The sequence below is a fragment of the Neopsephotus bourkii genome, unplaced genomic scaffold (assembly GCF_033783945.1).
Source record: "Neopsephotus bourkii isolate Nb327-2 ecotype Australia unplaced genomic scaffold, CSIRO-AGI_Nbou_v1 NB_883, whole genome shotgun sequence".
In the NCBI taxonomy this organism is placed as follows: Eukaryota; Metazoa; Chordata; class Aves; order Psittaciformes; family Psittacidae; genus Neopsephotus; species Neopsephotus bourkii.
This window is the reverse complement of record NW_026901377.1, coordinates 82,016-97,974: the sequence shown is the minus strand read 5'-3', so window position 1 is coordinate 97,974 and position 15,959 is coordinate 82,016. Positions and strand designations below refer to the sequence as shown.

General features: G+C 36.6%; 1 protein-coding gene across 3 annotated transcripts in view; it reads left to right on the top strand.

Annotated features, from left to right (window-relative positions):
- Positions 1–15,959, top strand: part of NAA15 (N-alpha-acetyltransferase 15, NatA auxiliary subunit) — a 35,885-nt gene extending 19,926 nt beyond the window's left edge. The window contains exons 10-20 of one of the 3 annotated variants that reach the window (XM_061357116.1): positions 338–410; positions 2,189–2,358; positions 3,175–3,327; positions 4,652–4,780; positions 7,233–7,446; positions 8,577–8,770; positions 10,837–10,945; positions 11,535–11,633; positions 12,379–12,522; positions 13,543–13,640; positions 15,649–15,959. In XM_061357116.1, the coding sequence (XP_061213100.1) occupies positions 338–410; positions 2,189–2,358; positions 3,175–3,327; positions 4,652–4,780; positions 7,233–7,446; positions 8,577–8,770; positions 10,837–10,945; positions 11,535–11,633; positions 12,379–12,522; positions 13,543–13,640; positions 15,649–15,849 (1,584 nt within the window). In that variant the 3' untranslated portion in view covers positions 15,850–15,959. Of the gene's footprint in view, positions 1–337; positions 411–2,188; positions 2,359–3,174; positions 3,328–4,651; positions 4,781–7,232; positions 7,447–8,576; positions 8,771–10,836; positions 10,946–11,534; positions 11,634–12,378; positions 12,523–13,542; positions 13,641–15,648 lie in introns of those variants that run through there. The other 2 variants (XM_061357117.1, XR_009726095.1) reach the window with 2 other exon arrangements.

Sequence of the window (15,959 nt, the reverse complement as noted above, 5' to 3'; positions counted from 1 at the left end):
GCATTAAAAAGATGTAAGAAACTTTTTTGTTCATCAGCACTTTTGTACTTTATGGCTTGAAAAAAAATAACGTACAAGCATAGATAAACTTATGCCAACTTGGCAAATACAGAAAACTAAGATTTACTAATTAGAAGCTGCAAAAGTGTTAACCAAGGAGGGGTTGGTCGTAATTTGTTATAGATGCTGAGATTGTGTTCCTGTATTCAGGCTATTATAGAATTTTCTTACAAAAAAATAACTGGTTCGGGTAACACCAAGTAGGTTAAGTTGGAATAAAATACCATCTTACCCACAGGATTTGTTTGGTTTTTTTTTTTTTTTTTTGTGTGTGTAGGTGGCAACCATAGAAGAGCTTGTGATAGGTTATGAAACCTCTTTAAGAAGTTGCAGGTTATTTAACCCAAATGGTGAGTGCTAAGACTGTCATATTTAATGGAAGTAGCACCTCGTATAAGCATATGTGACCATTCAGAGGCCGGGGAATCAGTGGGGAATAAAGAATTTGAGATGATGGGGGTTTTTCCCTTTTTTTCTTTCCCCCTAGCATAGAACTGAATCGTAGTCACCCTTGGGATGGATTTGAGCTGTCAAATATAGCCTGTATTTAAAATCTAGTCACTTGTTCTAAAAGTTTCTCCTGGATCCACAGGTTTGGTCATCTCTTTGCAGTTTTGAGTTCAGGTATTCTCTTTTCAGGACTTTAATTTATCATTGTCCAGGAAATGGAAATTTGAAAGCTCTGTTAAATCTTTAATTCCAAATAGAAAGAAACAGATCCTGTGATAAAACAGTCTTCAGGGGGAGGGAGTTTTGGAGCTTTTCGTGAGGGCTGGGTTTTGTATTCTTGGGTGTTTTGTTTGACAGTTAAAAAATGTTTTCCAGGTTTTGACTGGCAGCTGCTTTCTTGTGAGACATGTGTTCTACATGTATTGAATCCAGGCTTCATAGTTGTGTCTCTGGTAGCTTTATGATGTTTAGTCTTTTCCCTAACTGCTTTGTAACAAAAAAATCTCTAAGAAAAAGCTTTTCTGTGTAGAATATCAACATAGTTAATAGTCTGGAGATTTTGGTAGATGAATTATAGTGGTGTAATAATAAAGATAGCATGAATGACAATATATGTGAAAAGTTTACGAGACAATCTTTAATGAAGTTAAAACTAGTTAATTTCCTGCAATACTTTCTTACAAAATTCTCACCTAAGTTGCCTGTTATACTTTTCCCTTAAATTCAATGCTATAGGCTACAATATAGCTACTTAATACCTGTTGAAATTTGTCCAACCCTTTCAAACACATTTGTGATTTACTGGTTTAAGGAAATAGCTTACTGTTGTTCCAGTTCAGTATTTGCTTTGGTACTCAACTTCATTCATATTAAAATTCATTCAAATAAACAGTTTTCTGCTCCCTTAAAATGAACCAAGTGCATGGTTATGTTACAGACTGAAGAACCAGAACCTTCTGGCAGGAATAGAGCCCACACGCCCTGCAAGGTGCTTTACCTCCTAGTAAAAATTGAGTAGTGAACTTAACTTCTGAGACTTCAGTAGTACTTTCTGATTTCCAGCAAAGCTCTCTAACTTTCAAGACTCGTTTGTGTGTAAGAAAGTTTTCTAGGATACATTCAGGCAAGCAGTGATGATAAGTTTGTCAAAGATGGAGACAGAACATCTTTTTAAAGCTATGTTTTGCAACAGACAGCCTGTTTTGTTTAAAAATATTCAAGTATGTGGGCTGAAAATATGCAAACACTGAATGTACTGAAATCCTTTACATTGCTACTGTGCAACACCTGTGTTTAGCAGGACTCTGCTGTACACTTAATCTAAATCAGTTTTAGATAGGAATTCTGCATGCACTGCAGACTTGCACATATGGCTGCCCTGATTAAGGGACTAGTTGGAACAAAGTGCAGCTCTCTTCTGACCCACTAACTTGCTTTTCCATTCCCTTGACACCATGGTATGAGAAGGGAGCAGTGTATGCTCAGGTCTTGTCAAACCATAGCCTTAGAAGTTAATGAACTTACCTGGACCCAGGTATTTAGATGCAGATCCAGGTGTGGTATGACAGCCTGCTACAGAGACAGAATTAGCTTCAGAGGTATTACATATTTACCATTCTGCTTTTGGCATGTTTTTTTAATAAACTGGACATAACCTCCCTCTGTTTTTCTCCTTCAGATGATGGTAAAGAAGAACCTCCAACCACTTTACTCTGGGTCCAGTATTATTTGGCTCAACATTATGATAAAATTGGACAGCCATCCCTGGCTCTAGAATATATAAATGCTGCTATAGAAAGTACTCCCACTTTGATAGAACTCTTCCTTGTGAAGGCAAAAATCTATAAGGTAAGTTTATCTTACTCTTAGTGACCAGAGGTTATTAGTTTCTTAGGATGGAAGTTTTTTATGTAATGTTTTTCATGTGAGCATTGAAGTGTATTAAGCAAGACACATAAAGAAATCCATGGAAAGTAACTTCATAGTTGTAGTGAGTTTCTAGATAATAAGCACTGGAACAGGCTGCCCAGGGAGATTGTGGAATCTCCTTCTTTGGAGACATTCAAAACCCGCCTGGACACGTTCCTGTGTAACCTTATCTAGGTGTTCCTGCTCCGGCAGGGGGATTGGACTAGATGATCTTTTGAGGTCCCTTCCAATCTCTAACCTACTGTGATACTGTGATACTGTGATAAAAGGTATTGTTTGGCTACTTTAGGTTTTTTTACTGCATAAGTCCCTAGGAAGGTTTTTAAGTCATTAAAGGAAAAATATACTGCAAAACATGAATTCTTAATTTAAAATTGTTTCATGTTAAAAATCACACTAATAAATTTAGTTGATGGCTTAAGTGTCTTCCACCTATTCTTACTACCTGTTTTTCTAGCTACTTAAAAAGAGTTCTTAACTACACTATGGTATTGTATCAGAATGGGATTATCCAAAGTGTTCTTTAAGCATTTTCAGGAAAGACCTGTATTACCGTAATGAGGCAAAGTAATTTTTCTGCCTTTTTATTTTTTTCCTTAAAGACTTGCTGCTTTCCTGAAGAAAGCCACTGATATAAAAGCGTGAAAAAAAATAATAAATGTATTATACAGTGAATAGATAAAATGTAAATGTTTTAAAATTACTGAATCTAACTTGAACTTCTGTCTCTTTAAGCATGCTGGAAATATTAAAGAAGCTGCAAGGTGGATGGATGAGGCTCAGGCTTTGGACACAGCAGACAGATTTATCAACTCCAAATGTGCAAAATATATGTTAAAAGCAAACTCCATTAAAGAAGCAGAGGAAATGTGTTCTAAGTTTACAAGGGTTTGTTGCATTTAACTATAGCTCTTTTGAATAACATGGACCTAACCCATTGTGGAATAACTTTGTATGTTAACTTTCCACTCACCTTTACTATAATCTTTTAAGTAGTCTCAGAGCAACTATGTTTGCTTGCTTCACTAATGGTGGTCATTATTAGGTCATTACTAGAATCTTGCATAAGCATGATTCCATACTATTTAGTAAAATTGCTGAAACTTGGACCTGATGATTTTTTCAAAGTAGTCTTTGGGTATAATGTTGATTCTATAAGAAACATGGAAGACCTGATTCAGTTGCCCATGTCTGTGACTTCTTTTTTTTCTAGTAAGTTTGAGAATTCAGAATTGGGACAAAATTTGGTGGTGTTGCTCAATGTAATCTTTTTTTATTTTCTTTTGATCTTAGGCGTAGCACTGAAATACAAGCTTCCTAATTAAAAAGCAATAATTAAAGAAGACCTAAATTAAGCATAATGAAAATGGAACTAATTATTTCCTCTGATTTTTAGCTGCCTAAATGAGACTGGTTTGAAGCCTGCCTTTCTCTTTCATTTGGGGCATCTTTTGAATATTATCTGACATTTCCCAGCTTTAGCTCTTGGCTGATTCTTGACTAGGATGTTTCTTGCAAGATTGAAGTTAAGTCAGAATGGCTGCATCCACCCCAGGTAGCTGCCTTTGACGTTAAGTTTGAAAGGCATAGGATAAGTTCTACAGATCTCTGCAAGTATATATAAATATGAGATTTGAACGACCACTATAATCTCCTGGGTTTTTTTAGTCAGTATGTATCAGAGCTACCAGTATGCCATTTGCTTTGCCACTGCTCTCTAGTCCTGATGGCATAAGAAATAACCTATTGCCTATTCTGTTACTACGCTTAGCTCAATCAGCAGGTCTCTAGAAGACATAGATGGTAGTTTTAGGAAAAAAAAAAAATCCCTGCAGGTGTCAGTGTCATGCAAAATACAAGAACTTCTCTGCCATTTTTCTTCATGCTGCAATGTGTTATTTGTGTACACAATGTTAAAATCACTAAGCGGATGACTTCTATCGTAAAAGTGAGGAACTGTCACAGTTAAATGGTTATTCAGTGTGTATTCTAATAAGTGGAACACAGAGGAAATGTTTTTTCTTTTTTTAATGAACAAAACAAGTCCATGTTAACTGTGGCGTTTCTTGACTTTTGTGACTCCAATTTTGAAGTCTAGCATTTTTTTAATAGCTTCTTTATTTGTGCTTTTAATTAAAGCAGGATAAAAGAAATGACCGTTAACATATTGAATGAGACTTACTTTTCTTCATAATGCTGTTTTTGCTTTTAGGAAGGAACCTCAGCGGTAGAGAACTTGAATGAGATGCAGTGCATGTGGTTTCAGACAGAATGTGCGCAAGCTTACAAAGCAATGAACAAATTTGGAGAAGCACTTAAAAAATGCCATGAAATTGAGAGAGTATGTATCTAGTTAAACTGACTGGGTTGGAACACTAGCTTAAGTTGACTGTGCTAATATGTTTCCTTTCTGAGCAGTAAGAGTGTACTTTACGTAGCTTTAAGGAGGTGATTTCATTTCATGTTGGCCACTGGTGAGTTGACTGAATTACATTTCCTCCTAAAAATGCCATTGTAAACTGTGTATTATAAAGAGATTCTATGAAATCATATAAAGATCAACGAAAGAAAACTCTCAGAAATAATCTTACTTTTGACAGGGTACACAAAAGTATGTATTTGGGGTAAAGAGGGGATATGTACTTTAAGTCCAAAAAGAACATGGCTGAGCTCACAAGCCCAGCCTTAAAGAAAGGATGTTGTTTTGGTTATTGTTAAGCTCCTGTATTTTAGAGGGAGAGAGTAAATGTAAAAAGCTATAGGAAATATTAAGTATCTTTGCCTGTAAAAAGTACTAAGCTACAGTTTAGAAGAAGCCACTAGAAATAAAGACTTTTTGGAGCAGAAAATGTATCCAAAATATGGGGGTCTGCTTGCGCATTAAATACAGATCCATAGCAAGGTAAACAAAAGAATTTTAATGCACATCTTCTAAAGTAAGTATGGGTTTGGGGTTTTGGTTTTGGGGGGGGGGGGTTGGTTGGTTGGTTGGTTTGTTTTCTGTTTTGTTTTGTTTTTTGGCAAGGGGGGGTTGTTTTGTTTCATATTAAGGACACTATGGTCTAGAAAAAAGACCAGACAGTTGAGGTTGTAAATGAAATGCTCGAAGTTGAGATCTTAGTAGGAAGCTACACCCATTTGCAAACAGAGAGGCTTAAGGAGATTTCAACACTAATGCTTTTCTGCAGAGGAAGATAGTCCGTGGAATATTTGCAGACTAGAACAAGTCAACAAGTGATTTGCCAGAATCGTGTTCTTTAAATCTTAAATAAATTTGTGTAAAATTCTGTTAAAAGAAATAGTATAAGATACCGCTGGTCTTGTAAATTGTCTTAGGTACCAGAAGAGCTCAGCAAAGGAAGAGCTAACTTAGTCACCCTAAAAAGCATTTCTAAGGAATTAAGTCACCATGTTTAATTTATTTATTGGATTAATTAATTGGGGATGTAGTAAAGATCAGAAGTAAGATATGTTGTATTCAGAACACATCAACAGTGCTTTTGTAAGAAAAAGCAGTGTCTCTTTAATCTTTTAAAAGGGCCAGTTATGCTTAAGGCAGTCTAGGTGATAAAATGTGTTCTGGATTTCAGAAACACTTTTGATGTCATCCTTTGCATCTTGAAGGATGTAAACTACCTCAGAAAAAGAAAGGATGTTGATCTCATGGGTTTAGTAGCTGGTTTGTGACTGGGAAATAAGAGTAGGAGCAAATCATCAGCTTTTACAAGAAAGGGAGCTTATAGAGATGACTAAGACATCTCTCTAGGGTCTCCATTTTTTGATAGATCAGTGAGTGATCACAAAGGGAGTGAGTAGTGCAAGGGCAACACTTGCACTGTCTCAATACTAAGTGGTAAAATGGTGCAAGAAACGATGTTCAACAGTGTAGTTGGCGGGAGGGACAAAAATTCTTTGCTTATGTGTAAGTAGTAAAAGGTTTTATATTAATTATTTCTGCTCAGGAAAGAAATCCTGGAACTGTTATAGGCAGTGCTGCAAAAAGGTCTGAGTTGGTATGGAGGAGCAGTCAAACAACAGTGTTGGGGGTTTATTGAGTAGAGTAGTAGTACTCTTCTTCCATTATATAAATTTGTCATACTGCTTACATCTGAATATCACACCTCCTTAAAAACGTGCCAGTAAAATACATGCCATGGAGTAACATCAACTTGAAGAGATTGCAGTTAGCTTGGCATGCTTACTATTTTAGCTGCAGCTCTGACAAGCATCAGCTGAGTTTAGGTTGAAGTTACGTGAGATCATAAGTACATGAAGAAATTGGAGAGGGGAATGACTTTTCACTGCTGCTTAAACCAAAACAAGGAGACATCAGGTGACAATGAGGAAAGCAGATCTTGAAGAAAAGGAAGTACTTGCTCGCACCACATGTGATCTAAGTGTGGAACTCACTGCCACAGCATTTAATGGAAGTCAGAATTATACTTCTGACTGAAAAGATTAGAGGAGTTCATAGAAGAAAAATCCTTCAAGTGCTGTTTAAATACAACAAATGTAGAACTTTCGTTCTTTGAACCACATATTGTCAGAGGGTGGTTACCATTGAGAGATTGTGAAATGGGTGAATTTTGGTTCTGACCTATGATGCCTTCTGTTCCTTTTCCCATTACTTTAATTTGGGATGTTTTTTCACTTACATTTCTGTAAGTTAGGGTGTATTTGTCAAACAGCAGACCTTTACTACATAATTCCTTTGGGGAGAGTGTATTAAAAAAGTCAAAGTTAGTATTTAATTGCTAATACTTGCTAAATAATCTTATGTTACATTGTGTTAGCATTTTGTAGAAATCACAGATGACCAGTTTGACTTTCACACTTACTGCATGAGGAAGATTACTCTTAGGTCTTATGTGGACTTGTTAAAACTAGAAGATATACTTCGGCAACATCCATTCTACTTCAGAGCAGCACGAATTGCCATAGAGATATATTTGAAACTCCATGATAATCCCTTAACAGATGAAAATAAAGAACACGAGGCTGATACAGGTATTCAACCCTGAGGATTTATTAAATATGCAGTTTTACTGATTAGTAGATACTTTACTAAGATCCAGCATTGTTATAGTTGTTAACTGTGGTAGACAAAACCAACTGTTAAGTAGGCAAACTGTAACTTGGCCTGCATGTAAAAGGATATGTTGTATTGAAAGTTGTACATGGTTTTATTTTGGTTCCTATAAAACAATGATGGGGCTTGTAGTGGCAGTTGTAATTCTTAAGGAAAAACATGTTTCTGTTACGAAATGGCCGAGAAAACAAGGAATTCTTGTGATTATTGGTCTGTGAAATAACGGATTAAAGCAGGTGTGCTTTGGTGGTAGCTCTTTCTAAGCATTTTATCAGAATGTTAAAATTTGACTGAGTAGAAACTTAAATTGTATCATCTCTTGTTTCTGATGTAAAAATGTTTAAATCCATCTCTGGAGAGCAACTTACATGATTATGGTTTGGGGCACCTCAAGGGGTATGAATAGAGGCTGTTGAATCCTTCAGAAGGAATTTGACAAGTTTTAGTATCTCTCATCTGAGTTCATTTGTGTGGCTTAAGGTTCAAATTAAAGCACGTAGATGTGTAACAGAATTTCTTGTAGCCACTTCTTTTTTATGTGTTTTAAATCACTTCTCTATGCTTTTAATTAGAGGAAGGAGAAGATCTAAATATGAATCAAATGTAAGACATCTGTAGGGCATTAAAAGTAAAACTGGAATTGTCTATAACAAAATACAACTATTTTGGCTTATTTTTGTTGGACCATTCAATTACTACATTAAACATAAGTTGTGTAATGCCGGAGGAAAAAATCAGTGTGTATTGGTGTGCACTTTTACTCCTGGCACTGGATTTGTTGGAGTCATGCAATAATTAGTTTGTCCCACTTTCAGCATGTTATATTATTGTTCTAATTCCTACTGCCCTGATTTCACAAAGGAATTTGTGAATTATGAAGCAGCAGCATAGACTGCAAAATAATCTATCAATAGTAAATAAGCTTTTACAAACAGCATTACTAATTTGTACATATGGTTTAAAGATGATGATAGTTTCTTGCAACTGATTGATATTGTTTAATATTAGACATCAACAGTGTCTGTTTTTGCCCTTTGCATGCATACAGCAAATATGTCTGACAAGGAGCTAAAGAAGCTACGAAATAAGCAGAGAAGAGCGCAAAAGAAAGCACAGCTGGAGGAAGAGAAAAAGAATGCTGAGAAAGAGAAGCAACAGAGGAATCAGAAAAAGAAGAAAGATGATGATGATGAAGAAATTGGAGGACCGAAAGAAGAACTTATCCCTGAGAAACTGGCAAAGGTGCTTACTAATGTAATAGTCAAGTCATAGAAATGTCTAGAAAAGTTGCAATAAGCACATGTACAATTTGAAAGCCATTCAGATAACTTCCTTTTTGTATGGCTTCTCTTCACAGGTGACATTTTAGACAGAATTCTTTTCTAGGAATAGTTGGTTGGATATACTGTCAGTAATGTGATGAAATCACTGCTTTTGTGTGTGGTTCTCAAAGGCAGCAGTTGAATATGTAGACATTTGCTGCACGTGGAATTAACTTCATGTGTGTATTGCACTAACTTGTTGATTATGCCCTATTTCTAGTTGATCGGATGGAAGTCTTTCTATTCTGAATGTAAGGTGATTATCATTCACTCTTTATGTCCCATAATATTTTTTATTAATAGTAGACAACCTGTGAAAAAGAAGTCCTCAAAAGACTGAATGCTTTAAGAATACTTGTTTGCATTTAAAAAGGCATTATAGAAGCTGTTTGGAAATACCAGTAGGCTAGACTGAGATGGATGTTGAGATCTGGATTAAGAACCCTAGAGATACATAAAGGGGAGATGACCCAGAAGACTATTCCTATGCTAAAAGTTTTACCTGTAAGGAGCAGGAAAACACCTTGAAACTGCAGGGAAAGATAATGAAAATATTACATATAGACTGGAAGAAATAATTTATAGTAATAGTAGTATAGAAATTAATTTATAGTAATAGTAGTATAGTATCCAAGTACTGATAGATGCAGTATTCTCACATCATACATATAATGAATATTACTGACTCTTGAGGATATGATATTTGAAAGCTGAGACAGTGAACTTCATTCTGTAGCCGGGAAGCAAATGACTTAAAACAACTTGACTAGTCATTTCAGAATATCGTCAGTATTTCCATTGTTTAGCTCAGTGGTTGTAAGAAGCAGTGTTCTAATGGCAGTGCCAGTTAAGACTGAAATGGTCTCAATGTCACGTATGAAAATTGAATTTTCCTGGGTTTCCCAGCAAGAGGTTTAATGCATTCCTTTGGGAAGTCTTCCTTAATTACATTCCAGAAATAATACCGGAATCATGATACAGACTCTTCAAAATTCAGTTGCTTCCCAGTGCCAGAAGACTTTTTCTGATATCGCTGGTCGCTTGCACCTCAACCAGTTGCCCCTAGACTTCTTTGGCATTAAAGGCACACATTTGGAATCTGTTTTATTATAGGTTCCAAATAGTCTAAGTGCAGTTGTGACTGATGCATGCAAACTCATAACAGCACATGTAAATGATGCATATTTAATTAAAACTTCTGTAGTATGTGCTTAGCAGGATCTAAGGTGTTCATCGTTGTCTTCAATTCAGTTGCTTGCAGTGAAGTGTATTGCTTCAGCATTACTACATTGTTGACAGACAAAATTCAATTTTATATCCATTTCTGAGAGTAGCCTACGTTCATAAAAATGTTAGTATGAAGAACAATGGACAGTTCTCGTTCAGATTATCCCTAACCTCTAGATGCAACAGACCTGTCTGAAAGAATCTGCACAGAATGAATTTGTGTTAAAGCTGTCCATTTACTGGATTACAGTAGCTAAGACCAGAAGACCATGATCAATATCTAGTTACTTCAAGCTTGCTGTTAGTATCTTAGCTGTGAATGTTGCCATGACCTGACAGGTTTTGCGAACTTCTCTTAACTCATGAACGTTGTCATGAGTATAAAGTAGTCATTTACCAACATGTCAGTCCCATCTCAGTCCCATGCATCCATGGGGAGCCAGACTGCCTATTACAGCACAGGTTCAGCTCTAGCTGTGGTTACTCCTGATGTATGATAAAAGGCAAAGGCTTGCATCTCTATAGGAAAATGTGTTTTGTAACCATCACAAAGCAACTTTTTAGACTTGACAGTCTGTATTTAGACACTAATATTGAGTGAAAGATGCAAAATCTGGAACACAGGAGGTTCTAAGCACCTTATGCATTGCCTTATGAGAGTAACTTTCTAATGTGACTCAGAAATAGCCAGTTCTCTTGCTGCAGTTACTAGATTTAAACTCTGTGACTAAGTTGCATGTCACTTCTTTGAATCTGTAGGTTGAAGCACCTTTGGAAGAAGCCATTAAATTTTTAACACCCCTGAAGAATTTAGTGAAGAACAAAATAGAGACACATCTTTTTGCCTTTGAGATTTATTTTCGAAAAGGTAGGTGAGAAAACAAAACAAAGCAGTTTGGTGTTCATGAAGATGTATAATAGAGTTCAAGCAAAAATTACTGAGACATGAGCAGTCAGCGCCTGTCGGAACACGCACAGCTTTTCATTGGACCAGCACCCAGCCATGAACAGTCTGTGGGGAAAAAAAAACCCAGCAAAGTTTGAACATTTGGTGATTAGCCGCTTTCTTTGCTGTGTTTAAATGTATAAGCAACAAGATTGTAGTTAGTTCTCCCCTCTTGCATTTGCCCTGCTTATTTGCTCTGTATCTGTAGTTAGAGCTACATGCTGTAAAGAAGTGGTGTCCAATTGTCCTGCTCACGAGAACTGGTCTTTTGAAACACTGGACTTCTGAATTCTTATATTATGCTATAAGAACTTAGTATGTTAAAATTTACTTACTAGTTTAAGAGGCCTAACTCACTGGTTAATGAGTTTATCAATAATAGCTGTTGCAGGACACTCGGCTTTTAATTTATTCTGATCATTCAAATTTCAAACACTAAATGCTCCTGCAGCATAATGCAGCGAGTTCCGGCCAAAGGTGTTGGAACATTTGCCAACACTTTCTTTTCCAGAGAAGTTCCTTCTGATGCTTCAGTCTGTGAAAAGAGCCTTCACTATTGATTCTAGTCATCCTTGGCTTCATGAGTGTATGATTCATCTCTTCAGCAGTGGTATGTATCTGTTTGATAAGACTTCATCTGTACACACTTCCAGATGATACCTAACCTGTGTACAGACATTGCTACTTAGCTTATAGACTGTTAGCTCAATTAATTAAAAATATTTAATACACATAGTGGAAAGCTTTTTAACAACTGATTCATGCTAAAATTAAGTATGTTTATTATGATTGTAGCTGGATTTAGTTACTCCAACAAGTACTAGCAAATCTTTTTGAGACCATGAGTAGTATGGTGAATCAAAGAGTGAGTGAAGAAACGAAACTGCAGAGTGAGGAATCTGGCTTTTCTGCTGGCAGTCTGTGTCAGCGTGCGAGAAGGCCTAGTATTCTCTCCTGTTTGTTAGAAAGCTGGAAGGGTTCTCTCCCACCCCTTCCCTTCCCTTGCCCCAAAGGTCACCCTTCCAGTTGGTGGCTACAGACTAGGTACATTTAAGAACAGAATTCTGTGACCTCAGTCTTTGAGCTTCACAGATTTTAATCAGTAAGGGGGAATGTGTATTGGAATAAAAAGGCTTTGGCTTTTTCTTAGTATCAGAAAACTGTCACAATTAAGCTTTTTCCAACCAGATCCAGCTAATTTACCTTTCAAATTTCATGCATCTTCCTTTGACTTTTTTTTTCTATTGATAATGTAAGCATGACAAATATGACAATAATGCATAATGCATAAAGTTAATTTTACTGTGATTACCTGTGCTCACCTCAGTTAACTGCTTTTTTTTCCAATTCAATAGTATCTGAAAGTAAGGACCTGCCTGATGCAGTTAGAACGGTGTTAAATCAAGAAATGAATCGGCTTTTTGGAGCAACTAATCCAAAGAACTTCAATGAAGCTTTCCTTAAAAAGAACTATGACTCACTACCACATAGGTTATCAGGTATTTTGTCTTTTTCTGTCCTGATTGTGTATTTTTCTGTGCTTATCTAGCAGTGGAATCTCAGCACTCAGTAAAAATTACTCTTTCCATCAGGAATGCTTTTCTTCTCTTAGTTTGCATTTTTGTGACATGACCATCATGTTGTCTGTGGTTTTAATTTTTTTTTCTGTATGCTGTTAAAATACAAATTTTTGGACCTCTGTCCTGTTTTCATTTCTGAATAATGCTGAATGTATAAGACTGTAACTGTATTTAATGCATCTGTAAAATTGTTTGAGCTATGTGAGGTAGTATTTCCGAGTTGCAAAGTTTTGATATATGTATTTGAAGAGGCTGACTGCAAGAGAAATGTGCTGAGTGCTCAGCAAGCCAGGTAATGCCCAGAGCTGTTGGTGTGCCTAACAAGAGGAGCTTAGATAGTGCTGGTTGCCTGTTATGAAAGACTGTCTGTCTGTCAATAGTGACCACATTACAGTGGGCACGATAGGAGAAACAGGATGTAAACCACCCAGGGGAGCAGAGCAGCATTACTGTTGTGGCTCAGACCTGGCTGTGAAAAGCAGCAAGTTTACTCTTGCATTGTCTGGCATCAAGTCCCTTCAACTACATCTGTGCCATGGAACTGTGTCTTGGTTGTGTCCTGATACCATATTAGAAAGAGCTCTGTGTGCACATCTTTGTGAAGGAGATATAAGCAGTGGTGCTGGGAGGGAACTGTGACATGTTGCAGAAGGTCTCATTTGTTGTCTTCACTGCCTGAGACTCCACAGTACACTGCAAAATGCTCCTACCATGCAGTGTAGACAATGACTGTTATAATGCTCTGTCTAGCATTGAATAGTAGACTTAAAGGTACCTTCCTACTTGCTCAGGTGTCAACATTTAATACACTTCAATGTGGTTCTAATTTGAACTACTGCTGTGGAGTTCAGTATCTCCTCTTGGTCGTAGTATCTCTGATGTTTGTACTTAAGTTTTTGGTCGTCCCCTGGGTGATGAAGCTTATTTTTCCTTTTGTAGCTGCCAAAATGATGTACTATTTAGATCCTTCCAGTCAGAAAAGGGCAGTGGAGCTGGCAATGACCTTGGATGAATCCCTCATTAACAGAAATCTTCAGGTAATGGATATTCATAAATTGTAAAAAAAAATCTGGTATATCTGTGGAAGCTTTATGCAAATTACGGAGGTAAGAGGAAGCTGGGATGATGGCTGTGCGTTATGGTAAGGAGGTTGGGTTGGCATGAGAGAAAAGGGTATCAGGTTCATCCAAACTGAAATGTTTAATGACTTAATTTAGTTTTGTCAAAAAAGATAGGTAGCAGCAGAAACCGTGTTATTGCCAAAAGTAATGGGAAAGCTTATTAAACACCAAGGTGATTCACTTGTAAAGATGTGAATTCATATCTGATGCATACCCACTTTTCTTCATGATTTAGAAGAGAAAAAGGATATTTCCTGTGGTTTTTTTTCAACTTGCATTCCAGACATGAGAAACCAACCTGCTGAGCTTCACTAAAGCCTGGCAGCATTTTGCATCCATCCATGTCATGTATGCTAGCATTAGCATAGTAAGCCAGTCTTTTTCCAGTCCTCTGACATTTACTATAGCTTTTATTTATTCTGTGTATTAACTGTTCTGTCCTGCTGCTATGGGGTCATACGAAGTTCTCTTCAACAACAACTTTTGCTCACATTTGCTTTTTGCGACACTGGCATCCACATGTCATCTATATCTAGATTTATGCCTGTGATGTGCCCTGGGACAGCTGGTCTTTGCTAAAATGAAACATGATAAATTTGATCTCTTTGCACACAAGAATGCCTTTCAGTGACTGCCTGGACTCCTTCAGAGTTTCTGGTTTTCAGGGCATTTTGAGTTTCCCCACATAAAAGTTCAGTAGACCTCCAACTCTTACTCCGTGTTGGCACCAAGAATGCTTTAATTGAACTTTTTAATGTTGCATATATAATCCTTATACACTGCTTCCTTTAGTCCTTCCAAGGTAACACCTGTAAAACAGCCAAGCATTTTCTATTACATTTTCATGTTTCCCCAGTCCAAGTCCTAGAAATTGACTTTCAGGCAAACAACACCACTATGAGGCAAAAAAAAGGCTGCTTAAGGCAATTTAATTTGTTTTCTAAAGCTGTTAATAATCTGTCTGAAGCTTTTTGAAACTGCTTAAACAGTTACACAAAAATACCCCACAAACGAGAAAAGAGTACTGAATATATACTTAGATTATAAGACATGAATTTGTGTCCTATAACCAGATAAAAGAAATAAATAGCAGAGAAAACAGCTAGAGAAAGGATTTGAATCTTTAACATACTAGCAAGTTCATAAGTTATGGCAAATTATTTCCTTTTCTCTTTTCCCCCTCTGTTTTGTCCAGAAATCCTATTGTGAACTTAAAATCCCTCACAATTAAAGTTCTGTTGAAGCCAGCATATTTCCAAAGGGATGTTTTTGGAAAATGCTGTGGCTTTCCCCCAAAATAGTAATTTTGCAACGAAGTCCAGCAATTTTACTTGCAATAGATCTAAAAAAAATTCTTGAGTCGCCAGACATAAAAAACACAATAAAGAAATGGAGTGCCAGGGGAACCAAGAGAAACGAAACATCCCAGAGTTTGCTCAAGCCTGACAAGGAATCTCTCTAACACTTAATTAAATGTGCTGGACACAGTGATGCCGAAGGAAACTGTTTGACTGGGATACAGAAATAATTTAGAAAAGACTAGAAAAAAGAGAAAGGACACTTTACTCCTTCTCTGCTTTTTCAGGTAATGTTCTGCCATTGTGCAGTCATGGGGATGCACGGAAATGTGTATTAATTCTTTATAAGAAACTTATGAAAATAGTAAAAAAAAAAAGTCAATCTTTTTTGCCTGTATTACAGCTAAAGCTCAGGCAGACTACACTTTTCTTACTGGGAGGCTTCATTTTGAATTGGACTACACTGATATTTCATGCTGTATCTACTTAAAGTAATTGGTTATTGATAGAAACCTGTAACTGATATTGAAGTTTGTTTTCTTTGTAGTATTTGCATTTGTGGTTTGTGAGCATTCAGATGAATGTTTAAGGAACCATAACACTTCCTTATTTTTCTCTTTAATTAGACTTGTATGGAGGTATTAGAAGCTTTATGTGACGGTAGCCTTGGAGACTGTAAAGAAGCATCTGAAACTTACAGAGCAAATTGTCATAAGCTTTTCCCTTATGCTTTGGCTTTCATGCCCCCTGGATATGAAGAGGATATGAAGATCACAGTTAATGGAGATAGTTCTGCAGAACCTGAAGAACTGGCCAATGAAATATGAACAACTTTATTGAAAAAAAATGACATTGGACCATATCTGGTGTATAATATTTTTGTCACGCACCTGCTGAATTGTTCTAACTTACACAGAGAACAGAAGGAAAAAAAGGT